Source organism: Chanos chanos, chromosome 1 (genome assembly GCF_902362185.1).
Source record: "Chanos chanos chromosome 1, fChaCha1.1, whole genome shotgun sequence".
Classification (NCBI taxonomy): Eukaryota; Metazoa; Chordata; class Actinopteri; order Gonorynchiformes; family Chanidae; genus Chanos; species Chanos chanos.
In genome coordinates, this window is record NC_044495.1 from 2,360,669 (window position 1) to 2,384,040 (window position 23,372).

The window sequence follows — 23,372 nt, forward strand, 5'->3', positions numbered from 1 at the left end:
CTATCTTAACGGCACAGCAGTTAGGGGCCTAATTTAGTCATTATATGATAGAGATTAAACTTTGAAATTTTACATTTGGACTTCGTGTTTTTTGATTGAACAGTAAGACATGTAATAGTTTGTTGTTTGAAGCCAAGCTGAAGAGACAGAATCTCATAAAATGTCTTGTGCTACACCAGTCAGCAGAATTGGGCCTTTGGAGTGTGAGTGGGCATTGAATTGGGCCTTTGGGGTGTGAGTGGGCATTGACTGATGTAGACAAATCTCCACAATATTTTGGCACATGAGGCTTAGATCTGGCTGGTTCTTTTTTTTTTTTTTTTTTATGGGGCATTGACGCTAACCTGTCAAATGCTTGGCTGGCTTAATAGACACGGTGATGAAGAGCGATCATTTCAGCTGGGAGAACACCGCAGAGCGCCAATATCTGGATCGGTTCTGATTGGATCACCATTGGATTTCCTACTCCTAACGGTTTCTGAACTGGCTTGCAGGCCATTGAAGAACTGGCTCGTAAAGGACATTTTAATGTTGTTTTGCTTCTGATACAATGGACAAAACTCACAATGTGAAAAGTACAACAAAACTAATGACAGAAGTCATTTTCATAATAATGGTGATTGAATTGATCTGTAATTTAATAAATCACAGGCTGACTCAGTACTGGTATGCACGGAGATCATTCTTCCCATCATTCCTGGCTATCATCTTGGCCTCTCAGGCATGTTACTGAGAAAACAAATGTCATTTGCATGTTACTGAGAAAACAAACATTTTAAGACTAAAGTGAGTGCTCGTTAAACACTCTCCACATTTCATTTGACCGTCTACCCGACGAAGATGTAAGCACACAGTGGGCACACACATGCAAAAACACAAATAGAAACACACACAAACATACACATACAAACACAGAGAGAGAGATAGAGAGAGCGACAGACAGACAGACAGCTGCAGTGGGTGTTTTAAGAGCGGAGCAGCGTGCAAGCTGAAGCCAGTGAAGTGGTTTTATGGTAATTGAGGACGTTCTATTGGGCAGATTCGGACAGGGCCTTTTCTTCTGCCGTGACTTCAAGAGAAATAAGCGTGTGTTATCTTCCTGCCGGCACGGACTCCCTATTGTTGATTCAATAATGCAGGACGGCTCTTATCAGTGCTGGAGGTGAGCTGATTGGCAGTGAGATATGTTTAAACAATGCCCAGAGTTTAAGTGAATTTACAGAAGCCCTCCGGCCTGTCCTAGAGCCAGGCGTACAGGCTGAGAATAATAGAGAATTAACAATGCAGAGTGGACTGAATGTGTTTAAACAGCCTTCAGCCCTGCTTAGTTTAAAACGTAGCCAGGCCCTCAAGCCTAGACTTACAGCTTTATTATCCCCAGCTTTATTTAACCTCTCCACAACACTGAGTCAATGCCACTCCATTCTCATTAAGTCACAATGGAGAAAATTATTACCATTATCATTATTGTTATTATTATTATTATTATTATTATTATTATTATTATTACCATTATCATTATCATTATTATTATTACCCTTATCATTATTGTTATTATCATATTATCAGTATTATTATTATTATTATCATTATCATTATTATTGTTATTATTGTTGTTATTATTATTATTATTATCACTGTCAGTATTATTATTATTGTTATTATTATTAACATCATCATCATCATCATCATTATTATTATTGTTTTTGTTATTGTTTTTGTTAGTAGTACTACTAGATGTTTTTTGTTTCATCATTTTGTCTTTTTAAAAACATTGCCAATATTCCAAAGACTGTGGTTGTTGTTTGTGTTGTGTACCAGAGGAATGCTGGGAGCCCTGTGCAGGGGCAGGAACGAGGGGATGAAAAGATGCTGAGGACTAGAGCATGGGGGGAAGAGACAGCGTGTGGCTGGTATTAGTGTGTATGTGTGTGTGTGTGTGTGTGTGTATGTGTGCGTGTACGTGCATGTGGTAGCGGAGGGGGGGGCCATCAAAAAGAGACGATTTATGCTTTCATTGCGACTGACGGACGATTAAATTAAAACAGATCATTGGCTGGTGCTGTGGGCAGGTGGCTGACGGCCGACCGCGGCCTCTGAGCGATTAAATTGCCGCCAAGATGGAGGGCCTTCCTCTTCTGTAGCCGCGCTTACAGATCAAACAGTGACAAATGAGAAGGCACTGCTCTTGTAAAGCAAGGCTACAATCTGTCAAAGTACAACATCATTTGTGACCTGACGTGGCACCCTCTCCCTCTCTCTCTCTTTGACGTCTGAATGTAGTCGGTCGCTGGCTCAGTTTGGTCCACTTAAGACAGCTCAGACACCCCGTCTTTTGCTCTTTCTCTTTGTCTCTCTCTCTCTTTCTTTTTTTACTCCTCCCACTCTGTGGCTGTCATGACTCTCTGTGATTGTTCATGTGGAAATGCCCTGACTACCTGTGTCTCTATTTTTGCACGTCTGCGTGTGTGTTTGTGTGTGAGAGAGAGAGAGAGAGAGAGAGAGACAGAGACAGAGAGAGAGAGAGAGAAAGAGATGGGCTATCATAGAATAGCAATGTCATTAATATAATTATCATTAGCGCTAATCAGCTCCAGTGACCTATTTTCCGTGATGTTAACGTTGTGTACAATCCCTCAATCCCTGTTTTTCCACCTCCTCTATCTCTCCAGTTGCAAGCAGTGCTGATGTTCTTTCTCTCTCTCTCGCAGGTTTACTTCATTAGGGCACTAACATGAATCCATACGTCATTGTGTGCGACCTCATCTACTGCTCTGAGTTACACAGAAGACATGGTCATGTAGATGTGACACCTTCAAATGCAGAGCACGTTTAGAAACCAACACAGGCTCATATAATTCACTACAAGATTTGTTTGGTTGTCTGGTTGTTCCTTCCCCATGTTGACCATGCCCACAATGTGTGTGCATACCCGTAGTATGTTGTGTGTGTATGTGTGCGTGTGTGTGTGTGTGTATGTGTGTGTGTGTGTGTGTGGGGTGTTGGGTTATTACCTGCAGGTATTCTGCTCTACTTAGTGAGCTGTGCGACTGCAGTAACAGGGTCTCTCTCTGCCCGGGCGATTCTCGCCACTAAATGATCTAATTAAAGTCTCATCACTCGTCTGTCTCGCGCCGCTCTCTTCCACCATCACCCTCTCCCTCACATCTTTCACACTCCTCCCTCCACGCCACCACTCCCCTCTGCTTGAATGATTGTACGTGGGGCAGTGAGATAGATAATGTGCGCTGGGCTCTGAAGGCCTGGTACCACGTGTGGCATTAGTGGAGGGAAATGCCACAGTTTGGATGGAAGATGGCTCTATGTGAAATTAAAACTCCCTGGACAAAACCTGATGGCAGGAGCTGGTGGGTGACTGTCGCAATTGAAGTAGTCACATGGGGGCAAACAGAGACACCTCTTATCTCCTCTGAGATTTCAGACAGCTGGACATGGCACAGTTTTGGGCCAAAAATGAGTGAAATACTCTCAGATAGGCTGTTTAGAAGTGTTGCATTAGTGGAGCTTAGATGTGGAGAAGGTAGTTTCCTGGCAGGTCAGGCTCTGTCATGCCTGTCTCTGATTGGCTGGTAATGTGGAATGTGCCACTGCAGAAGAGGGTCACTAAGACATATTGAGGGGCGTAAGGCTTGCCCAAGGGCTGATGGGAAGATTGCTTCCACGCCAGGCAATGCCGTGAGTGCTGAGGCATGCTGGGTAATATGGGCCAGCAGAAACGCCACACACAGACAGCAGGAAGAAGAGTGACTGCTGTTGTGAGATGGCCAGTGTGCCCCTTCTGGCCCTCTGCATCTGTCTACGGCACGTCGACGGGTAATTGGTGTTTCACAGGGTCACATGTTCTCACTTCACCTTCGACATATCAGCAAAATGCCACCATAACATCTCTCTGCTTTTTGTCACCAGAAGAGGAAAAAGAAACTGTCTCTCAAACTGTTGAGTTTTCTTCTCCCCCCCAAAATTTTGCCAATAAATTGTCTTCACAAAAACACTGTAGATACAACATCTATTTGCACCAGACTCACACGCACAACAACAGAAGAACAAGAGACATCCCTGCATCTCATGATCTTCATTAATATTAATAGGGAGGTAAATCAATGAGTAAATAAATGAAACCAGTTCCAACGGGAAAGCATTCATTTTGCACTGAAAACCGGTCTGGGTGCCGGTGCATTGGCAGAGCAGTAGACTACGTGGCTGTAGGCCTTTGTGTGAAGCGTAGAGTGGGCTGGCTTAGTTCTCTCAGTGTTTGGAGTTATTCTGAAAATACCTTCTGCTGATTATACGCATTGCATATGCGGTGCACGCTTGCATACATACAAATAAACGGACCCATCAAAGCGAGATAAAATAGTTCCTGTAATCGTGTTTGTGTTGTCCGTCTCATGGGAATGCGATGACATACAGAGAGTGTTTGCAGCCAGTCCAAGCCTGTGTACTGTAAACACAGGTTAATTCTCTAGAGGTGGAAATTTAAGACTGATGGGGACTTAACCTCCAGAAATATCCACTTCATTTCATGAGGATGTGTGTGTGTGTGTGTATGTGTGTGTGTTTGTATATATATATGTGTGTGTGTGTGTGTGTGTGTGTGGGCTAGAGGTGACTGACCTCTGAACAGCTGTGTTGGTATAAAGACACAGTTGCACTGGGTGAAACCTCCATGCTGTTTTAGCTAAACCTCTACTACAACTTTAAAACTATGATGGGGAAGTTGGCCTGATCTCAGAGCTTATATCCGGAGTGGTGAAACACAGATTTACAGTTTTCCTGCTCATCACATGGACTGGGAGAACAGTGGGAATATCTGTGATGGATGAGTGTACAATATTAAACTAAACAGGTCATTTCCAGCCTATTTTTGGCTGAGAAATTAGAAATGCGTGATGATATGCCTGTGGAGACAGAACTCAAGACATGAATAGATTTCTAATGCTTTGTTTAATGTCTATGACCTATTTAACTGCTCCCAACATCATTTCTGTGAATGCCAGCTCCCTGCTAAATAGATTCTGGGTGCTGGAGTCCATTATATTGTTTTCAGTTGGTTCAGTTTTCATTGATTAATCACTGTCTTAGCTCCGTGCTAAGTTAGCTCTGTGAGTAGTTATCAGTGTACGTCCTAGGCTTAAGCATGATTAGCATAGCACGCACTACAGCAGTGCATTTGCTTGGCTCTGAGAGTGGTTAACAGTGCATGTGGTGAAGATGGTGCATACATTGTACTGTATTTGGTTATAATTTGGTTTGGATTCATTAACGCTGCATGTAGAACAACAACTTTGTTGGCATTGTGTGAAAGTAGTCCTGTGTTTTTTTTAACCATGTGTGCAGGACAGTGCTGTATTTGGTTAGCATATGTGTTTAACGCTGTCGTTGAATCCTCTGCTAACATGAGTGTTCAGGCTCAGTGGCGCTGTAGCCAGGAGTGTTGATGGGAGTAGAGGTGTGTGCAGTGACAGAGTCCTGACCGGAATGCACAACCTTCTCACTCAGCTCCCTCCATTCAGAGATTGCTATTATCTGGCTTCTCAAACTGAGCCCACACACAGCCAAAATTAGACTCCACGAGCTCCTGGGAGCCCCTGCCAGCTACGTCTGCTGCCCCTGTCTCCTGTTCTCTTTTATCTCTGTTTAGAACGGAGCGTGTTCTGCTGAATCACAGCAGTCTGAAGAGACGCTGATGATACATTTATCATTAGCAGCTCCCATAGAGAGAATATGTGTACCGTGGGTGTGTGTGTGTGTGTGAGAGCGAGAGAGAGAGAGAGAGAGAGAGAGGTCTGACAGTGATGGTCAGTTCTCATTGAGCGAGGAATGCCTGGACAGACAATCCCAGGCTCAGGTTGGCTTCTGACTGTAGTTGGATGTGATCACATTGCAGGTGGGCCCAGCTGACCCGATACTGGGTGCATCCAGACGTAGAGACGGAGGGACAGTCTCCAGGCACCAGCTGCGTGGAGCTTGTCCAGCTCTGGCCTTCCCCATCCCTCTACCCCTCACCCCGCCTGCCCCACAACCAAATCAGCTTGGCCATGTGGAAAGCCACAGTCTGGGCAGCAGTATGGACGACTATGCAAAAACCTGCTGTCCGCAGGCACCGGTGCAGAACCGCACAAGCAAATAGCCATGCATAAGTGACGCCAGTTAAGAAAGAAAAAGGCTCCAAATTACCAAAACAAAACACCCATTTTCCAAAAAAAGGAGCCTGAGAGAAAGGAGCAAGTAGTCAAATGAAGGGCAAACATGAGAGGAAACCCAGCACTGGAGCAGTCTTTCACTCTTCTTCAGTGCACTGCTGTTTTAGCCGGCATGCTGCCGAGGCACACCAGGACCAGAGTCGTCTTTGTAAAAAGACAGATGGGTTCCTAAAGCAGTGGCTCTGATAGGCTATCTGCTCGCTAAAGGTCATAACCAATCCTCAAGGGGCATTCCCCGTGACTGTAGATGAAAATGCGCCAGGCATCGATGACAGATAGGAACTCTGTGGAATAGTTCCAGGGACTATTTTGGAATCATTCGTTCCTGGGTCTGTGCGGCCCCACTAGAGGATGCATTTGAGGCTTTGTGTCTGCCTATAGAAAATGGTGGGAATTAAACAGTCACTGGAGATCATGCATTTACTCTGGTCCAGTGAGATCTCCTGGCAGGACACATAGGCTCTGACTTGCTCTGCACCACTATGCAATTCTATTCGTTTACCAACCTGTCACTGTTGGCTGTTTTTATGTTCACATTCCCCTGGTAGGAAAGGGCTGTGTCTGGAAAAACCTGTTAGCAGGGAGTCTCCCCAAATCACCTTCTCCCGTCGGAACCTGTGGCCGGTGCGAAGAGCCTTCAGAGCAGCGCCTGGTTTTGGCACCGACTCGTCCTGGTGCCTTTTGGGAGACATCTGCCTCAATTAAGAGGAAAGGAGTGAGAGCGGATCCTGGCCTGCACTCTCCGTCTCTCTCCCGGGGAGGAGAGGGGTGAAGAGTGGAGAGAGGGATGGGACAGGACTCCAGCTGTCCTCCTGTCTCCCCACAAGTGGTTCAGAGGGATCAAATAAAAACAAAGTGGAAGAGGCAGAGGGTGGGGGCGCAAGAGAAACCCTCTAAAGTCAGCAGCATGTGAAATTTTCTGTTCTTGGCTGCCATCCAAACACTCGCGTTCATCCTGAAGCTCGCCTCTCTCAGCTCAGCGCGAGGGACGTACACCAAACCCCGTCGGGTTATTCAAATACCTAAAGATGTCATTTAGTTACGGAGCGCCAACTCCAGGGAAATGAGGGAAGGCAGGGAATGCTCTGGGAATACTTGGGAACAGGGGAATGTAGGGGCAGTTTGGAGGACGGCACAACAAAGCAGCAGTTTTGCGATGGTGCCTTCTGCCAGTTGCGTGAGAGGCATTGGAGAAGGTACATGCTTGACCTTTCTCTTCCTGCACCAAATCTCAGCAATTAGGAGGAGTTAATGCCCTAATTATGTGTGTCGTTTTAGGCAGTGCCAGAGGGGGATCTCCTAAAGAGCACAGGGGGTTTGGAGTGGAGGGGGGGCACTCCCACAGCTGTGCACCATGAGGCTGCTGAGAAGGGCATAGAGAGAGAAAGAGAGAGGGAGGGAGTGGGTAAGAGAAAGAAAACTCTCAGGTTTTCTAAAGAGAGCACACTCAATCATACTCACAGAGACGGATGAAAATGGTGAACTCTTAAGCACAGGGTCAAATCAGGTAAAGGATGGTGTTCTCATGGGCAGAACATAACAGAGACAAGAGAGAGATGGGGAAACAGAAAGAGAGAAAGAAAGAGAAGGAGACTGAGAGAGAGAGAGAGAGAGATGTGTACAGTGATTCATGTGAGCAGTGCAGCCAGGGGAGCTGTCAGTCAGTCATGACATGCTAATGAGGCAGTCATCATATTCAAATTTGCACGCCACAGACGGTCCTGTACTGTGACTTTCTCTAGTTTGGCAGGGTGGAGAGGATACCTCTGCCACCTCTCACAGATAAGGAGGCGCAGCAACTCCTCAGCTGAGGAGGAAGAGGAGCTTGTCTTGAAAGCACTGTGTAAGTGTCTGAAGGTGCAGGTAGACTGCAGTAACACACTCAGGCAGAGATTCTGAACAGCATCGATTGTGTCCACAACAAAGAAGGAACCTCAAATACGATGTTTGGAGGACAATTTAATTCTTTTAAGCCAAAACAAGTTGGCTGTGTAAAAAAAACACTGCAGAACAGACAGTACCAGAGATAGGGATGATACACCCTCTCAAGCTTAAAGTAGGACAAAGCACTAAGAGAGGCTGAGAGAGAGAGAGAGAGACTGAGAGAGAGAGACTGTGAGAGAGGGAGAGAGACGTATAAGGATATTACCCCCAAGAGAGCTTTCTAAAAGACAGCCCCTCTCTATTTTGGGGTGGTGGAAGGGGAAGTGGGAGGAGGAGCGTGGTGGATGTAGACTGGGCTCTGATTGGGCCTCTCTACAGGCCCTAAATGAGTGGCGGCATTGCATAATCCAGCAAGTCTGATGCTGACAGCCCGATGATTTATGCCCCCTGTCACAGGGGGAGAGGAGCGAGACCAACGGAGGGGACAGAACGCATGAGCAAGAGAGAAGGATAAAAAGGAGAGATTAGACAGAGAGATGGAGGGGTGCAAAAAGAGAGCAAGACAGACAGAGGGAGAGAGCGACAGAGAGAGAGAGAGAGAGAGAGAGAGAGAGAGAGAGAGCGACAGAGAGAGAGAGAGAGAGAGAGCGACAGAGAGAGAGAAGGAGAGAGAGTGACAGAGAGAGAGAGAGAGAGAGAGAGAGAGGGTGAAATGGTGTAGGTGAGACAGATGCACTCTGTGGGACTCCTGCTTCTGTCAGCCAAGTCTCTCTCTGATTCTCTCTCTCTCTCCCTTTCTCACCTCATATCTTCCCTCAGTAATGAAGACAGTTATCATTATGAAAGCAAACTGCTTTTGACTCAGAGCACACAGAGTTTGGGGAAACTAATAAAAAGTAAAAGAAAAAAAGAAAACGTTGATGAATAAAGCCAGAGTGGGTGAGAGGCTTTGGAGGTTGTGACGTGATGGGGATATTTGTGTGTCGTGTGTTAGATCCTGTCCTGGCATACCTAAAGCACTGGCACAGACTGGTGTGGGGTGAGTGCTGGGCACAGAGGAATGTAAAGAGAGTGATAAAAAAAACTCTAGAGGTTTGGGCTGTTCTCCTGCTTACTCACTGACACCTGAACATGCACACACTGTGTGTGTCTGTGTGTATGCGTGTGTGTGTGTGTGTGTGAGACAGAGAGAGAGAGAGTGTGGGAAGGATGATAGAGAGAGGGAGAGAAAGGAGTGATATAAGGCTGGACTCTCTGCTTGCTGGGCTTCCCCAGAGAGATCCAGCGCTATTCGAATCCCAAACCCTGCCTTCATTAGGACTGCCACTTTCACACACGGCTCACAGACCCGGCCGCCTTTAATTGCCTTCTGCAGAAATTAGGTGTTACATATTCGTAGGTGCATCCCATCACTGCCAAACTGAGATGCAGCAACAACCACCCACCCCCCACTCCACTAACTCTGTTCACACCACAGATCTTCAGCACACAGCAATGGCATCAGGCTCAATAAAACCCCCCAGTTTTTAGTATGACCAGTACTACTACAACCGCTACTACTTCACTACTACTACTACTAATAATAATAATGATAACATAAATATGAAAATTTGTCACAACCTGCACCGCCATTTTGGACTTTTAGTTTGCCATGTCTTTGTGCTCTTGTTCTGTGCCTGTCTCCGCCCCTCACCTGTTCCCGTTTGTCTGATTATTACCTTGTTAATTTCTACCAATCCTGTGTTGCCCTGTTTTGTTCTCCTTCTATTTAAGTCCTAGTGTTTTGCCTTGTCTTTGTCTATCGTTGTTTGTGTTTTAGAGCACTCTGTCATACTGCACCTTTTTGTTATTGGGTTTTTTGTTCCTGTTCTGCATTTGTATTTTGGTCTTCAGTTCAAGTAAAGTCTTCAGTTTTTGTCACTATCATCGTGTCTCTGCACTTGGGTCCTGAACCACACCACCAGCGTGACAAAATTATTGCAAATAGCATGTGAATAACTACACTGCTAAAGCAATTTTCCTAGAGGGAAACACAAAGAACTTTTCCATAAATAGACATGTGTCCCCCTTCAAAACATGTGAGGCCTTGAATGTCAGTGCATCTGAATGAATTAGGGGCCGACGAAAAGATGTAATCTTTTACTCAATACATGCTTATAAAACACAGGACCTTGAGACTAGGGATTACTTGAGAATTCCTATTGTGGATGCTAAGAAAAAGCACTTCTGCAAGTGCACAGTCACCATGTAATGACACTAGGCCCTTAACAGTGGGTGAGGGAGTAAGACAGTGATGGGTGTCGTGGTGGAAACACAGTGTTGTATGGTGTGTTTAAGCAACACTGTGACCATAACAAGAGCATATTTAACGTTTTCTATAAGGTGCTGATAGCTGGGGAAGCTGGCTCACTCATTCCCTCAGTCGGTCGGTGGGGCTGGGCGGTGAGAGGCACATTAAAAAGCTCCTTCAGTGGAGCAGCTCATCCATCTGGGAACAGACATGAAGGATGAGTGTCTCTCCCACAAGCTCCATCATCCAACCCTACACATGTCTCCACCTGAACCCCAGACACGGTCACACACAGACACACACACACACGCGCGCACACACACACACACACGCGCACACAAGCATGGACACAAACACACACACACACACACCCACGCACAAACACGTATGCACCACCACCCTCTCCACAGACACGGTTACAGACAGATCCATCGCACTGACAGAGATGCCTGAAAACAACACACCTCCACCTCCACACACACAGGAGTCAGCCTGCGGGATTCTGACTCTGTCTGTCTGTGTCTGTGCATGCTCTGATTGGCTGTCAGAGTATCTCCCTGTAGTGTTTACAGTAGCCCATGTCTTGTGCTTAGTGTTAGTGTCTACTCTCTCTCCGAGCTACTCTCGACTCTCAGTCTCTGATGTAATTTTACAGCTGGGTGGCTCGAGGTACCACCACGCCAGGCGGCTAGGCCTCCAGGGTCACTCAGAGTAGCAGGTGGAAACGGCAATTTCCTGTCAGTGCGCGTGTGCGTGGCTGCTGGCCCAGCCTGTGCATACAGGCCAGAGTACATTAGAGCATGTGTAGGAATGTAGGTGAGACCAGGCAGCTCCTGCTGCATATGCATGAGCTGTGTGAGAGTGTGCACTGGTGTGTGAGTGTGCGTGTTTGTGTGTAGTCCTGGGATACATTTGAGCTCTCTCCTCTCCTCTCCTCTCCCTTCTCCCCCTCTCCTCTCCTCTTCTCTCCTCTCCAGCAACATGTAGGCAGTGCAGAGGGGATAAATAGAGTGCCATTATGAGGAGACTGGAAGCAGCCATAGCAACGTGTGTATAGGCTATACTGCAAAACTAGACTCTACAGTTTGGAAGTCCTCTCTCTCTCTCTCTGCTCTTCTCTTTCTCTCTCCCTCTCTCTCTCCCTCTCTCTCTCTCTCTCTCTTGCTCTCGCTTTCGCCCTCTCTCTTTCTGTCTGTCTCTCTCTCTCTGGCGGCCATGCCGTGATAGGAGAGCTGATAACGGGCTGACTGGTTTGAGGGGCGCCCGTTGGGGGCAGGTACCTCATGGTGAGGCGATCTGAGCAGCAAAGTGAGACAGGGATGGGGGGATGGATGGGGGTGTGGGGGGAGGGAGGCCATCCTTTCTGATCTGGATTACTGGCCCCTCTCCCTGAGGTGACAGGCTAATTTTGGACAGATCTAGCCCCACGGCCGGCTGTTCGTCCCCACTAACTACCCGTCCACCCACCCCCCCCGACTCCCCCGTCCGATTCCCTCAGTACGGCCACTGACAGGCCAGCTTAACTCAAGCCCTAACCCCTCGTTCGCCATCCACAATTAACGTCGGCTGACGGCGGTCTGAGATGACAGCTTTGTGTCTAATCAGAGCGTGACAACAGGGTAGGAACACTGCTCTAAATCCGGGGTTACAGCATGAAAGCAAAGAAGAACCTGTTTGTAAAACAGTGACAAACACGCAGTGGAGTCCCTCACTGTCACACAAGTAAAGGGAACATAAATAATTCCTATCAATGGCCAAGAAGTGGAATTCTGTGTATGTGGACACCCCCATTTTTCTTTCCTCTCCTTTTTTTCTACCCCCTGTATAAAAAGAACATGCTCCGAAATAAGAAAAATTGATGAATCAATTTTCCAAATGACCCTTATTCATATGTAGAGCGGGACCCCTGTATTAAATTCGAGCACTTTACAACAAATGGCGGTGCCATTTGGTGCCATTTTGATGTATGTGTGTATGGGTGGCTAGGAGCAAGAACAAAAGGCTGCTATTTGTCTGCACGCTCATGGGAAAAGGTGCCATATCAAACACACAGGCACATCTCTCAGTGCTTTCTGAACGCACATCTCTACTTATCCATTACACGCATGTCACGCCACCCTGGTGCATAAGCAAATCACCCAAGACTCACACTCACACTCACACACACACACTCTCTCACACACACACACACACACACACGCACACACACACACACAGAAACACATGGATACAAGGGTCTGGTAAGCTGTGCTTTGTTAAGGTGTAATGTGAGTGGATGGGTGTGTATATCTATGCGTGTATACACATACATGCAATACAAATAAAAAAGTACACGTGAAAGGAACGCAGCATAGATCTAGCTTCATACCTCATACAGATCTTACTTCATACAACCATGCTTAGGTATACACACATGTACACAAACACACAGAAAAAACACACGCAACAACAGACGCAGGTTGAGCCATTTGGAGTGGTTGGATATTTCTGCTTGCTGTTGGTCTGTTGATGTGTTGTGCACGTCTAATCGGACCTGACTGCTAAAGTCTGTACATGGCGGACCTGCTGAGAGCTGGTGTATGTGTGTGGATAAGGGCCAGTCTACCTGGTCGTGACGTGCAGAGAGAGAATGTGTGTGCAGAATGCTGGCAGGGAGCCCTTGGCCAACACTGAGACTATGAGAGCTGTCACCGCAACACATGGCGCTGGGTTTCAAACGGCGCAGGTGTATGCCTGTGTGTCCACTCTGACATAAACAAACACTACAGCTCTCATCCTCTCTCCCCCCCTTTCTCTCTCTCTCTCTCTCTCTCTCTCTGCTTAGCCCCCTTTCTCACACAATGCCTGCTCTATGTTTCTGTATTTGATGGAGATCTGTTTGGATGCAGACGAAATGTTGGCTGTCTGCGCTGCTGAGAGCATGTGAGAGAGACACAGAGAAAGAGGGAGAGAGAGAGACAGAGAGAGAGACAGGCAGATAGACAGAGGGAAAGGGGGAGGCACTGGAGTACACTGTGTCACATGTTTCTTTTTTGTGCTGATGCATGTACTGTGAACTTTTCAGACAGGACTTTTCTACAGTAAATGTGTGGAGAAAGTTCAGTATGTGGTTCTTAAAAAACTCCCCACAGTGTCAGACGGCTGCGTAGAGAAGCCAGGCAGGCTTTTACACTGGAGACTAATGGTTTGAAATAACTGCTTGTCCGGCGCTCCATGCCTTTGAAAGTGAGCAGAGCCGTGTGTGCCTCCCAGAGCTGCGTTCTCTAAATAAGAGCTGGGCTTGTTAGTTAGAGCGGTGCCAAAAGGGCCCGGGCAGAGCCAACGTCCGGCTGACCAGGGTGGCTGAAGGCCGGAGGCCAACTGGTCCATCAGTTTTAACCTTGACCCCCCCCCCCCCCCCTCCTGTTCTACTTCTCTTTTTTCCCTCCTTTTCCTCCATATGAATCATTTCATTTTCTCTCTCCCTGCAGCAGTAGTAGGGCAGGGAATAGACCAAGGAATTGTTTTCTTTCTATTTCTTTTAGTCACATATTTTTGCTTTTGCTCTCACTCACTCACTCACTCACTCACTTACACATTCACTCACTTACTTACCCACTCACTCACTCACTTACACATTCACTCACTTACTTACCCACTCACTCACTCACTCACTCACTTACACATTCACTCACTTACTTACCCACTCACTCACTCACTCACTTACACATTCACTCACTTACTTACCCACTCACTCACTCACTCACTTACACATTCACTCACTTACTTACCCACTCACTCACTCACTCACTTACACATTCACTCACTTACTTACCCACTCACTCACTCACTCACTTACTTACCCACTCACTCACTCACTCACTTACACATTCACTCACTTACACATTCACTCACTTACACATTCACTCACTTACTTACCCACTCACTCACTCACTCACTCATACATGCAGTCCCTGACTCCCTTTCTTTCATGCATTCACACTCTCTCTCTCGTTGTCTCTTACCTTCTCGCATCATGCCCACTGTTAGGCACTTCATGAAGCGGCAGGCCTGGCAGGATTTCCGTCTGCGTTTGGTGATCTCACATTCGTTGGTGGCAGGGCAGCTGTATTCAATGTTTCCTGTGGCCAGACATGTAAGGCAGAAGGAACAGAGAGTGTTTAATGACCGTTACTGCATACATCACCCCATCAACACATGATTCATGACTGACCACATCACATACTGCTTATCCATCTCTCATCAGAAAACGACATTTTACACATTATACAGAAAGGAAGCAAACTGTAATTCCTGAACTTGGATGACATCTTGTCATTGAAAGAACACTTTTCTGACATTAAACTGGGATAATACAATAGTTTTAATCTGAGGTGGAGTAATATGTGCCTTCATTTCCCAGATACGGATACAAATGTGAGACATTTTGATGGAATTTGTCGGGGCAGGGCACACTCTTAAATAAATCTGTCATTCCATATCATATCTGTGATGTTTCATTCAGTGAAAATGAAGAAAGGGATTAATCAGCCATGGGCATCTTGCTCAGAGGTCATGTGTCATGGCCTTGTGTCATCTTGGGTTGACCTGCGAGGCGCAGCTTACACTGTGTAAGCCCAGGCCCAGGGGTGACATTTGACCCCTGCATGAACCTGTCCTATCAGAATGGCTGGTGATAGCCACCTTATTAAAGCTCTACCAGCTGTCCAGTACAGCCTTCAAAGCGAATACTGTACGATCTCTTCAACCTCTGCAGTGACAACACCGCTTCCTCTGCAGCCGCCATGGCAACTACATAACAGCCCATTACTACTGTCTTTATCGCTACTACACGACAGCTTCTCAAGGCACTACAGGTTCTGGAGAATCTACAGTCCCTAACGTTACTGGAGTCTCCATAGTAACTATACTACAGCCACTGCAGTTACTGGAGTCTCTATAGCAACTACAATACAGCCTCTACAGTTACCAGAGCCCCTATGGCAACAACACTGTAGCACTGAATTTATAGAAGCTACACGACTGACACTTCAGTTACTACCTCCATTGTCAGTATAGCCTCTACAGTTACTACAATCTCTATGGCAAGGGCTACACAGCCCCTGTTGCACTGTTACTTAAGTCTCTACAGCCTCTATGATCACCACAGCCTCTGTGTTCACTACAGCCTCTATGATCACTACAGCCTCTGTGTTCACTACAGCCTCTGTGTTCACTACAGCCTCTATGATCACTATAGCCTCTGTGTTCACTACAGCCTCTATGATCACTACAGCCTCTATGATCACTACAGCCTCTATGATCACTACAGCCTCTATGATCACTACAGCCTGTGTGTTCACTACAGCCTCTATGATCACTACAGCCTCTGTGTTCACTACAGCCTCTATGATCACTACAGCCTCTATGATCACTAGAGCCTCTGTTTTCACTACAGCCTCTATGATCACTACAGCCTCTATGATCACTACAGCCTCTGTGTTCACTACAGCCTCTATGATCACTACAGCCTCCGTGTTCACTACAGCCTCTATGATCATTACAGCCTCTATGATCACTACAGCCTCCGTGTTCACTACAGCCTCTATGATCACTACAGCCTCTATGATCACTAGAGCCTCTGTTTTCACTACAGCCTCTATGATCACTACAGCCTCTATGATCACTACAGCCTCCGTGTTCACTACAGCCTCTGTGTTCACTACAGCCTCTATGATCCCTACAGCCTCTATGATCACTAGAGCCTCTGTTTTCATGACAGCCTTTATGTACACAATGGACTCTATGTTCATGACAGACTCTACGTCTACAGCAACTGCAGTTCAGCGCCCACATTTCCAGTGCAGGACGCAGAGCCTGATGGGCATAATTCACTTCCATAATAAAAAAAACCTCCTCTCTGCTTTACTGTCCCCTGGAGACTTTAAAAGGGGTGTGGGGACGTGAGGAGCGGGGTAGGGCCATCGCTGGTGGGTAAGGGGCAGAGGCTATGACTGCACTCCCACCAAAACTGCCCCCACTGACTAGCGTGAGATGAGGCGTAATGGCCAAGCCAATATTTCATATGCAGTTCTCTCTTTTTCTCTCTCTGTCTCTTTCTCTCTCCCTCTCTTCTCCTTCACTCCTCCGTTAGCCTGAAAGCAGCCTTCCACACTCACACAATTAACATCTGGCCGTCTGGGACCTCTACACTGATGAAATATTTCAGAGTTAATCAGACTTTGTAAACACTGATTTGTATTGACTTCTCTTCTGTGAACGGATGTTTCCTCATTAAAAAGCAGATTAGTGGGAGAGCTGGGACACTAAATGCTCAAGACTGCTAATTCAACAGGAAACAGTATTTAAAGTATGCATGTCCATTAAACAGGGCTCCAATATTCATTAGTGAGGTAATCTCCAAGAGCCATTAGGGCCTCTGGATGGAGAGGACCTTGTGTGTGCATGTGTGTGCATTTGGATGCATGAGTGCATGCATGTGTGTGTGTGCGTTTGTGTGAGTGTGAGTGTGTGTTCACATCAAAGATCTTTATAGAGCTGGGAGGCAATTCAAAAGGCTGGGAGGGTAGAGTGGTCTTAACCAGATGGGAGTATTTTAAGTGTGTGTGTGTGTGTGTGTGTGTGTGTGTGTGTGTGTGTGTGTGTGTGTTGGGGGGGGTCCTTCCCAACCTGCTGTGGGAGCTCTTCACCCCCTCATGAGTGTCAATGTCCTGAGCACTATGCCCAGGATGCAAACACACACACACACACACACACACACACACACACACAGAGCTGTGTGGCTGGAGCGCAGCGGAGGCAGGGGCTGTGATGCGATCTGAATGATGCGATCGGTGTGCGGTGTGTGGCTGTCGATTAGTGCAATGTCCATTGTCTATCACTCAACTGCCACCAAGGATTTCAAACAAGATATAAAATATCTTCAGTGCTTCCTCTGTCCACCCGTCTTCATATAAACACTCACCCTCATCATTCATCAATGTGAGTCAAATGTCAATGAAAAGCTATTACCAACACATGGGTAAAAGGCGACATTGGCTTGACCTTCGCCGCACGGCGTATTCTCCTATGCTTTCTGCTGAGGGAAGGAAATGTGTGAGAGGCAAAGACTGCTTTCCTGGTCTGAAATTCTTAGTGCCCCTGTGCCTGCTCCTCTCTTTGCCCAGCTCTGAGTGGCTCATTGGGCAGTGATGGATGCAGCTTGTCAGGTGGCATTGGAGGAGAGCCACCAGAATGCCAGCTGCCAAAGCTTCCAAGTGGCTCCTCAGCCACAGTGTTGCCACCCTCCCCCCTAACGCAAACACACACACACACACATGCCGCAAGCCTCAATCCCAGACACCCCACTCAGGGCTGCACCCCCTCCCCGCCAATCCACTCCCTCTAAACACCAACCAGTCTGGAAGTCCATAACCGTCCAGCTGGATGGGGTGTGTTTTGGACATTAGTGAGAGTTTTATTGGTTAATGGAATGAAACACACCAATATGTCAAACTCAGTCCATCAGAGAGGAGGCTTGCACAGAGGCCAAGTACAATATTTTCACCCGCTGGTTAATCCACTTCTCTTATATTCCGTGTCATCATATCCGCTCATAAATTATTCCTGCTTGTGTTTATGTCAGCCGGGCGGCTGTAACGAATTTTCTTATATGACGAAAGGGGATCATTCTTACATGCACAGGAAATTAGAGGGAACTATGTCTGTTTTCATTATGAAGTGTCAGATAAGGGGGGCTCTTTTAATACATTACACAATAGAGAGATGAATATTAGGCAAACGCTTTCCAGTAATACACACTTGACCTCAAGTGTTTACTAATCAGGGGCTTATTCATTCATTGGCTGAAAGAAGCTTAGCATCAGTAAAACCTTTAGAAGCAGGGAATCGGTCTGTCCGTTTCCGAGTACTGGGCTTCTGAGAAACCTATGTATCTGACCTCTTGAACCCTGAGCCCTGACCCCTGACCCTGACCCTGACCCTGAGTCCTGAAGGCTGATCATGGCTGAGGGAGGGTAAAAGCCAACCTTGAATGGTCCTCTTGAAGAAAGCCTTGCACGCCTCACAAGAGGCCACGCCGTAGTGGTAGCCCGACGCAATGTCTCCGCACACCAGGCAGAGGCGTTTGGGCATGGAGTTCAGCATGTACTCGCATTTGATTTGCGAGTCTTCGGCGATGGTGCTGGAACAGTCCTCGTAACGCTTGGAGGCGGCGCTGTTGGGGCCCAGGCCGCTGGCGGGGCCGTAGAGGGTGGGTGAGTCCAGCCCGTTCTGGTGCCCGTTCATAGTGGAGCTGTAGCTGCCACTGGCATCCGAGGAGCCACCGGGGCTGTGGTGGTTGACGCTGTCGGTCAGAGACGCTGGGCTGGAAGGTTCTGTCTTGATGTATGAGGGGCAAGTCGACTCAATGTGGCGGTCCTTGCTGGACATTCTGCAGAGGAGCCTGCTGAGACAAAAACGAGAACGTTCTGTGAGTCAGGCGCGACTCAAACGTGTTTCACACGACAGGCAACGAAACAGAGACAACGCTCAAAATGTCTCACTCACAGAACGGTTAGATCTCATCTCTCAGACAATGAAACACAGACATGGTTAAACTGTATCACAGACAGACTGACAGGGCTCCACCACATCTCACACGCAAGCACTCAGACATGTTGCTGCAGAGCCATGCATCATTTTCTGTCCCCCTCCCCCCCAAAAAAAACAAAAACAAAAAAACAACAACAAACCTCTTGCTCAACCCCAGCACTTACTCCACATTCCCACTCTGTGCCAGAAAGACAGAGAGATGGAGCACTCACGGCAGCTAAAAAAAGACCCACTTGTGAATTCAGAAATATAGTTTTTCAGCACATTAATGACTTGTCTCTGAGGGAGAAACAGAACAGGGAAGGCATATAAAAGGCAGTGTGCTAGCCTCCCCTGGGCCCCACTAAAGTGTCAGTGTGATTGTATATCTATACGGCAGCCTGGCATAGACACAGACTGTGACACAGGCAGAGAGACACACCGTTAAATGTGTTAAATAAAAGGAAAAAAAGAGAACAGCTTAGTTTTACTGTTGTAATTACAACCTTTCCAATATTTCCATATTTGAAAAAGACAAGTCAAAATATGAGATTCAGCAGAGGAAGATAAGAGGGCTGAAGAGGAATGGTAATAAAGCAATGTTTCTCCTGTTCTACCATCTCATGGTTTACTGGGTTTTTTTCTTTCTTTCAAAGACATTTACATAAAATCTACCTGGTGTCTGACTTATGTTACAACATAAATGTGTAAAGATTGTTGGCTGAACAAGTTAGAAGAGTAGGGTAGGTTCAGACAGGAATGATATCGAAATGTCTATTAGAACAAAGAAAATCTATAAAATGTACTCTTTTAGGAAACACATTTGCGGGTTAGAGGTTTAAGGCAGTAAAGAGACGGGCCATGACAGATGGCCTGTGTGTGATGTCTGTACACAGAGAGGAATGTGTGTGTAGGAGAAAGAGAGAGAGCGAGAGAGAGGGAGAGAGCAGTCTCAGCCCATCACTCATTCGCTGGTCAATATCAGCTTGTTCTACATGAAGGTAATCAGTATGGTGGAGTGCTTTAACTCCATCACACTCACTGACATCCACTCAACACACAAAAATGCCCGCAATGCACATACACACATGCACAATACACGCACATACATATGTACATACACACAATACATCACACCACCTTGCTAATACACATACACACACATGCCTGCATTACACCCTAACACAGATGCACAGCCACACACACACACACACACACACACACACAAGTCAAAACAGCATACCACCCACTGCTGCACACACCCCCATCTTGAACCTTTCACAGCCAACAAAAGAGCATCTTTGCCTCACCTCTGCACTATCCCCTCATTCCCTCACGCCCCGTTCAATACCATCAACCTTTTTAGTGTGGGCCAGTCCCCTCCCCCAGTCCACCCTGCCCCGGTCCAGAGAGAGATCCTTATTAATGAGAACTATAATTAATAGATATCTCTCCTCTGTCTTAGAGGAAGCTCCAAGGCCAGAGAGAGAGAGAGAGAGAGAGGATTAAACATCTCAACACTCCAGAGGACGCTGAGCTTAGCCCTGGGGGACCATTCAGTTAAGCAAGCTTTCATTTAGCAGCACTAGGGCATCTCCTTCATTCACCGCACAATAATTACTGAGGGCCACATCTGGGGGATATCAAATCCTTTGGGATGCTAGTTATTGTTATTGTAATGACCCTCCCAGCACACACCAATACCAACACAAACAAACACAAACACAGTCAGGCACTGTGACTGACTCTCTCTCTCTCTCTCTCTCTCTCTCTCTCTCTCTCTCTCTCTCTCTCCCTCTTCTTTGCCTTGCAATGAACTACAACAGAATGAAGGTGTATTAAAAAACACAAATCATTTAAGGATCAAAGTCATTATACAGGACAAAAAACAAAAACAAAAACAAACAAACAGAACCAAGAAAAAAAAAAAAAACACAGAACAAAAAAAAACCCAGTAATTGTAGTTGTTGATTTCCATGGCCATGGCCCAGGCTGGTTTGAGCCCAGAGAGAGAACTGGAACAAATAGAGCTGATAGTGTGTGGGACCACACAAAGGGCTTTTTAATTAAGGAAGCTCGCCACTAAATGAGAGCCCTTAAAAAGCCAGTCAGCTTGTAAAAGATGGATTCTTCCAAGACCCATAAAGCCTGGCTGGAGAGAGAGAGAGAGAGAGAGAGAGAGAGGAAGGTGAGAAAAAGAGAAAAGCTTTTAAGAGGAACTAAGCTACCATATCGTTTTAACGTGGTTCTGACCACCACTACAGGAAGCAAAGCAGTTAAAACAGCACATTTGGGGCTATGAGAGAGGGGCTATGGCTCAAACAGCAGAATGGTCTAAGATTACAAAGTCATTGGTTTAAACACACTTAAATGATGGGACATATGGCATTCAAAATGAGGAAACAGCATAGGGGCTGAAACAGGATGGGTGGAGTGTTAAAGAGACATCATTTTGACCTGATGTTAATTATGTGTGTAAATATGGTTTACATTCATTAAGGTTTAGTTGACATAACTAGCCAATGATGGAGATGGCTGTGCTTTGAAACACGTTTTGACCAGTTGAAACTGCTGCATGAGAAAAGTGACCTAGTTGGATGGCAGACTGGAACCTGTGAAAATCTCTCTGTAGTCAGAGTCTACAGGTCCCTGTCACAGTCCTGGTTCAAAAGTGCTGAGTCACACAGGCCTGTTCCGCATATTACACCAAGAGGCGATCGATTGTGAAAGAGTCCTTTTCTCTCGCCATTACACATCACAATATGGTGGCCATGGAGGAATTCTGGGACGTTTCTAATCATAATAACGACACAGATGGAAGCAGCGTTGTGTCTGTACACACTGAGGAGGACAAAGGGAGAAAAAAAGAAAGAACACACCCTCTATCTGTTGTTTGGACTGTAAACACACTGCATGTATGATTCTATTTACGGGTATGATAAACAAACATGCTCTCCTACACGCACACGCGCACACACACACACACACACACACACAAACACACACACACACACACACACACACGCACACGCGCACACACACACACACACACACACACACAAACACACACACACACACACACACACGCACACACACACACACACGCACACGCGCACACACACAAACGCATGCAGTAGAAAGGCCAAGTGGTCTCAGTGAGGCAAACTCAGTCCAGTCCGAGTGTCGTTAACCAGTAGAACTGGCCAGAACAGTAATGGTACTCCTCTCCAGCCTTTAAAAGCAAGAGCCTTTGAGTTTCTCTACAGGAGCCATTCCGCTCTATAACTTCTACAGACACTGATTAGCTCACGCTCTCTCCCTCTCTTCTTTTAGTCTTTGAAATTCTATGACTCTATTAATCCAAGCCTGCAATATTCACAACTATCTATAAATTCAATTGTCAGATGGTGGATTTTTTTTTTTTATATTCTAGGCCGCGCTGGAATCTAAAATTAGAGGCAGTAAAATTCACATTAGCTGTAGGAGGAACAGAATTCCAAAGGCCTATATTTTAGAGGCAAAGAAAGCCTTCCTGACAGAGAGGAGCCTATTAGGCTGGTAATGATTTTATCTGTTTTCAACTTGCCCTCATGGTGTAGCGTTAACAAAGAGACTTAGTATGAAAAGGACTGCAATGTAGTTTAAGCTTATGAATAGAAAATATTCTTTGTCAAGTGGAGGAAATAATTATAAAATGAAGCATGAGTGGTGTTGCAAAGAGACTAGACAAGACTGAAAGCTGTTCTACACCAGCGTTGTTATATGACAAAGAGAACAGTTAGACTTAGGGTTTTAATGATGAGGGCACGCTGTGTAATGACGCTCCAGACGCGTGTTTATCCAAATACAGACAGCTACGTCTCTTTGAAGGCTGGTATAAATATATTGAAAGTCATGATAAGCTGTTTGGTGGGAAATGTAAAAACCACAGTGAAATGTGAAACTAGGGAAAAGGGAGCATTGCATGGAGGTAAAGACAGAAACTCTGATGATTTGTGGCACAATTTGTTTGCTACATTGTTTTTGGCAATGTTCACATGAGACAGAAAAGAAGAAACTATTGGGGCAAAGAAATCAGTCTGGGTATTTCACCACACACAGACTGCATCTCCTCTCAAACCTCATGGAGAAATCCCTGTTTAGACTCAAAAACAAAGAGACAGTCAATCAGATTTCACGTACCTAAAACATCTTAGACAAACAACCTCTGTTTGGAAGATCGAAGAATATATTTATTCCCTTTCGACATCAAATACTCACGACTTTCAGTTAAAGGTTACATCTCTAAGGGGAACTGAAAGCAAAGAGATTACTCTTTTCCTTTCCCCTTGTCTTTTCTTTCAGTTGTCTTTTTTTCCGTGGCAAAGCATGGTAAATCAACAGGAAAACAGTTTAGGAAAACA

General features: G+C 46.2%; 1 protein-coding gene across 7 annotated transcripts in view; it reads right to left on the minus strand.

Annotated features, from left to right (window-relative positions):
* esrrga (estrogen-related receptor gamma a) overlaps positions 1-23,372 on the minus strand; it is a 64,605-nt gene that overhangs the window by 32,998 nt on the left and 8,235 nt on the right. For 2 of the 7 annotated variants that reach the window (XM_030772919.1, XM_030772904.1), the window contains exons 2-3: positions 18,426-18,841; positions 14,403-14,519 (exon numbers count right to left, since the gene is read on the minus strand). In XM_030772919.1, coding sequence (XP_030628779.1) covers positions 14,403-14,519; positions 18,426-18,841 — 533 coding nt within the window. Of the gene's footprint in view, positions 1-14,378; positions 14,532-18,425; positions 18,845-23,372 lie in introns of those variants that run through there. The other 5 variants (XM_030772912.1, XM_030772896.1, XM_030772944.1 and 2 more) reach the window with 5 other exon arrangements.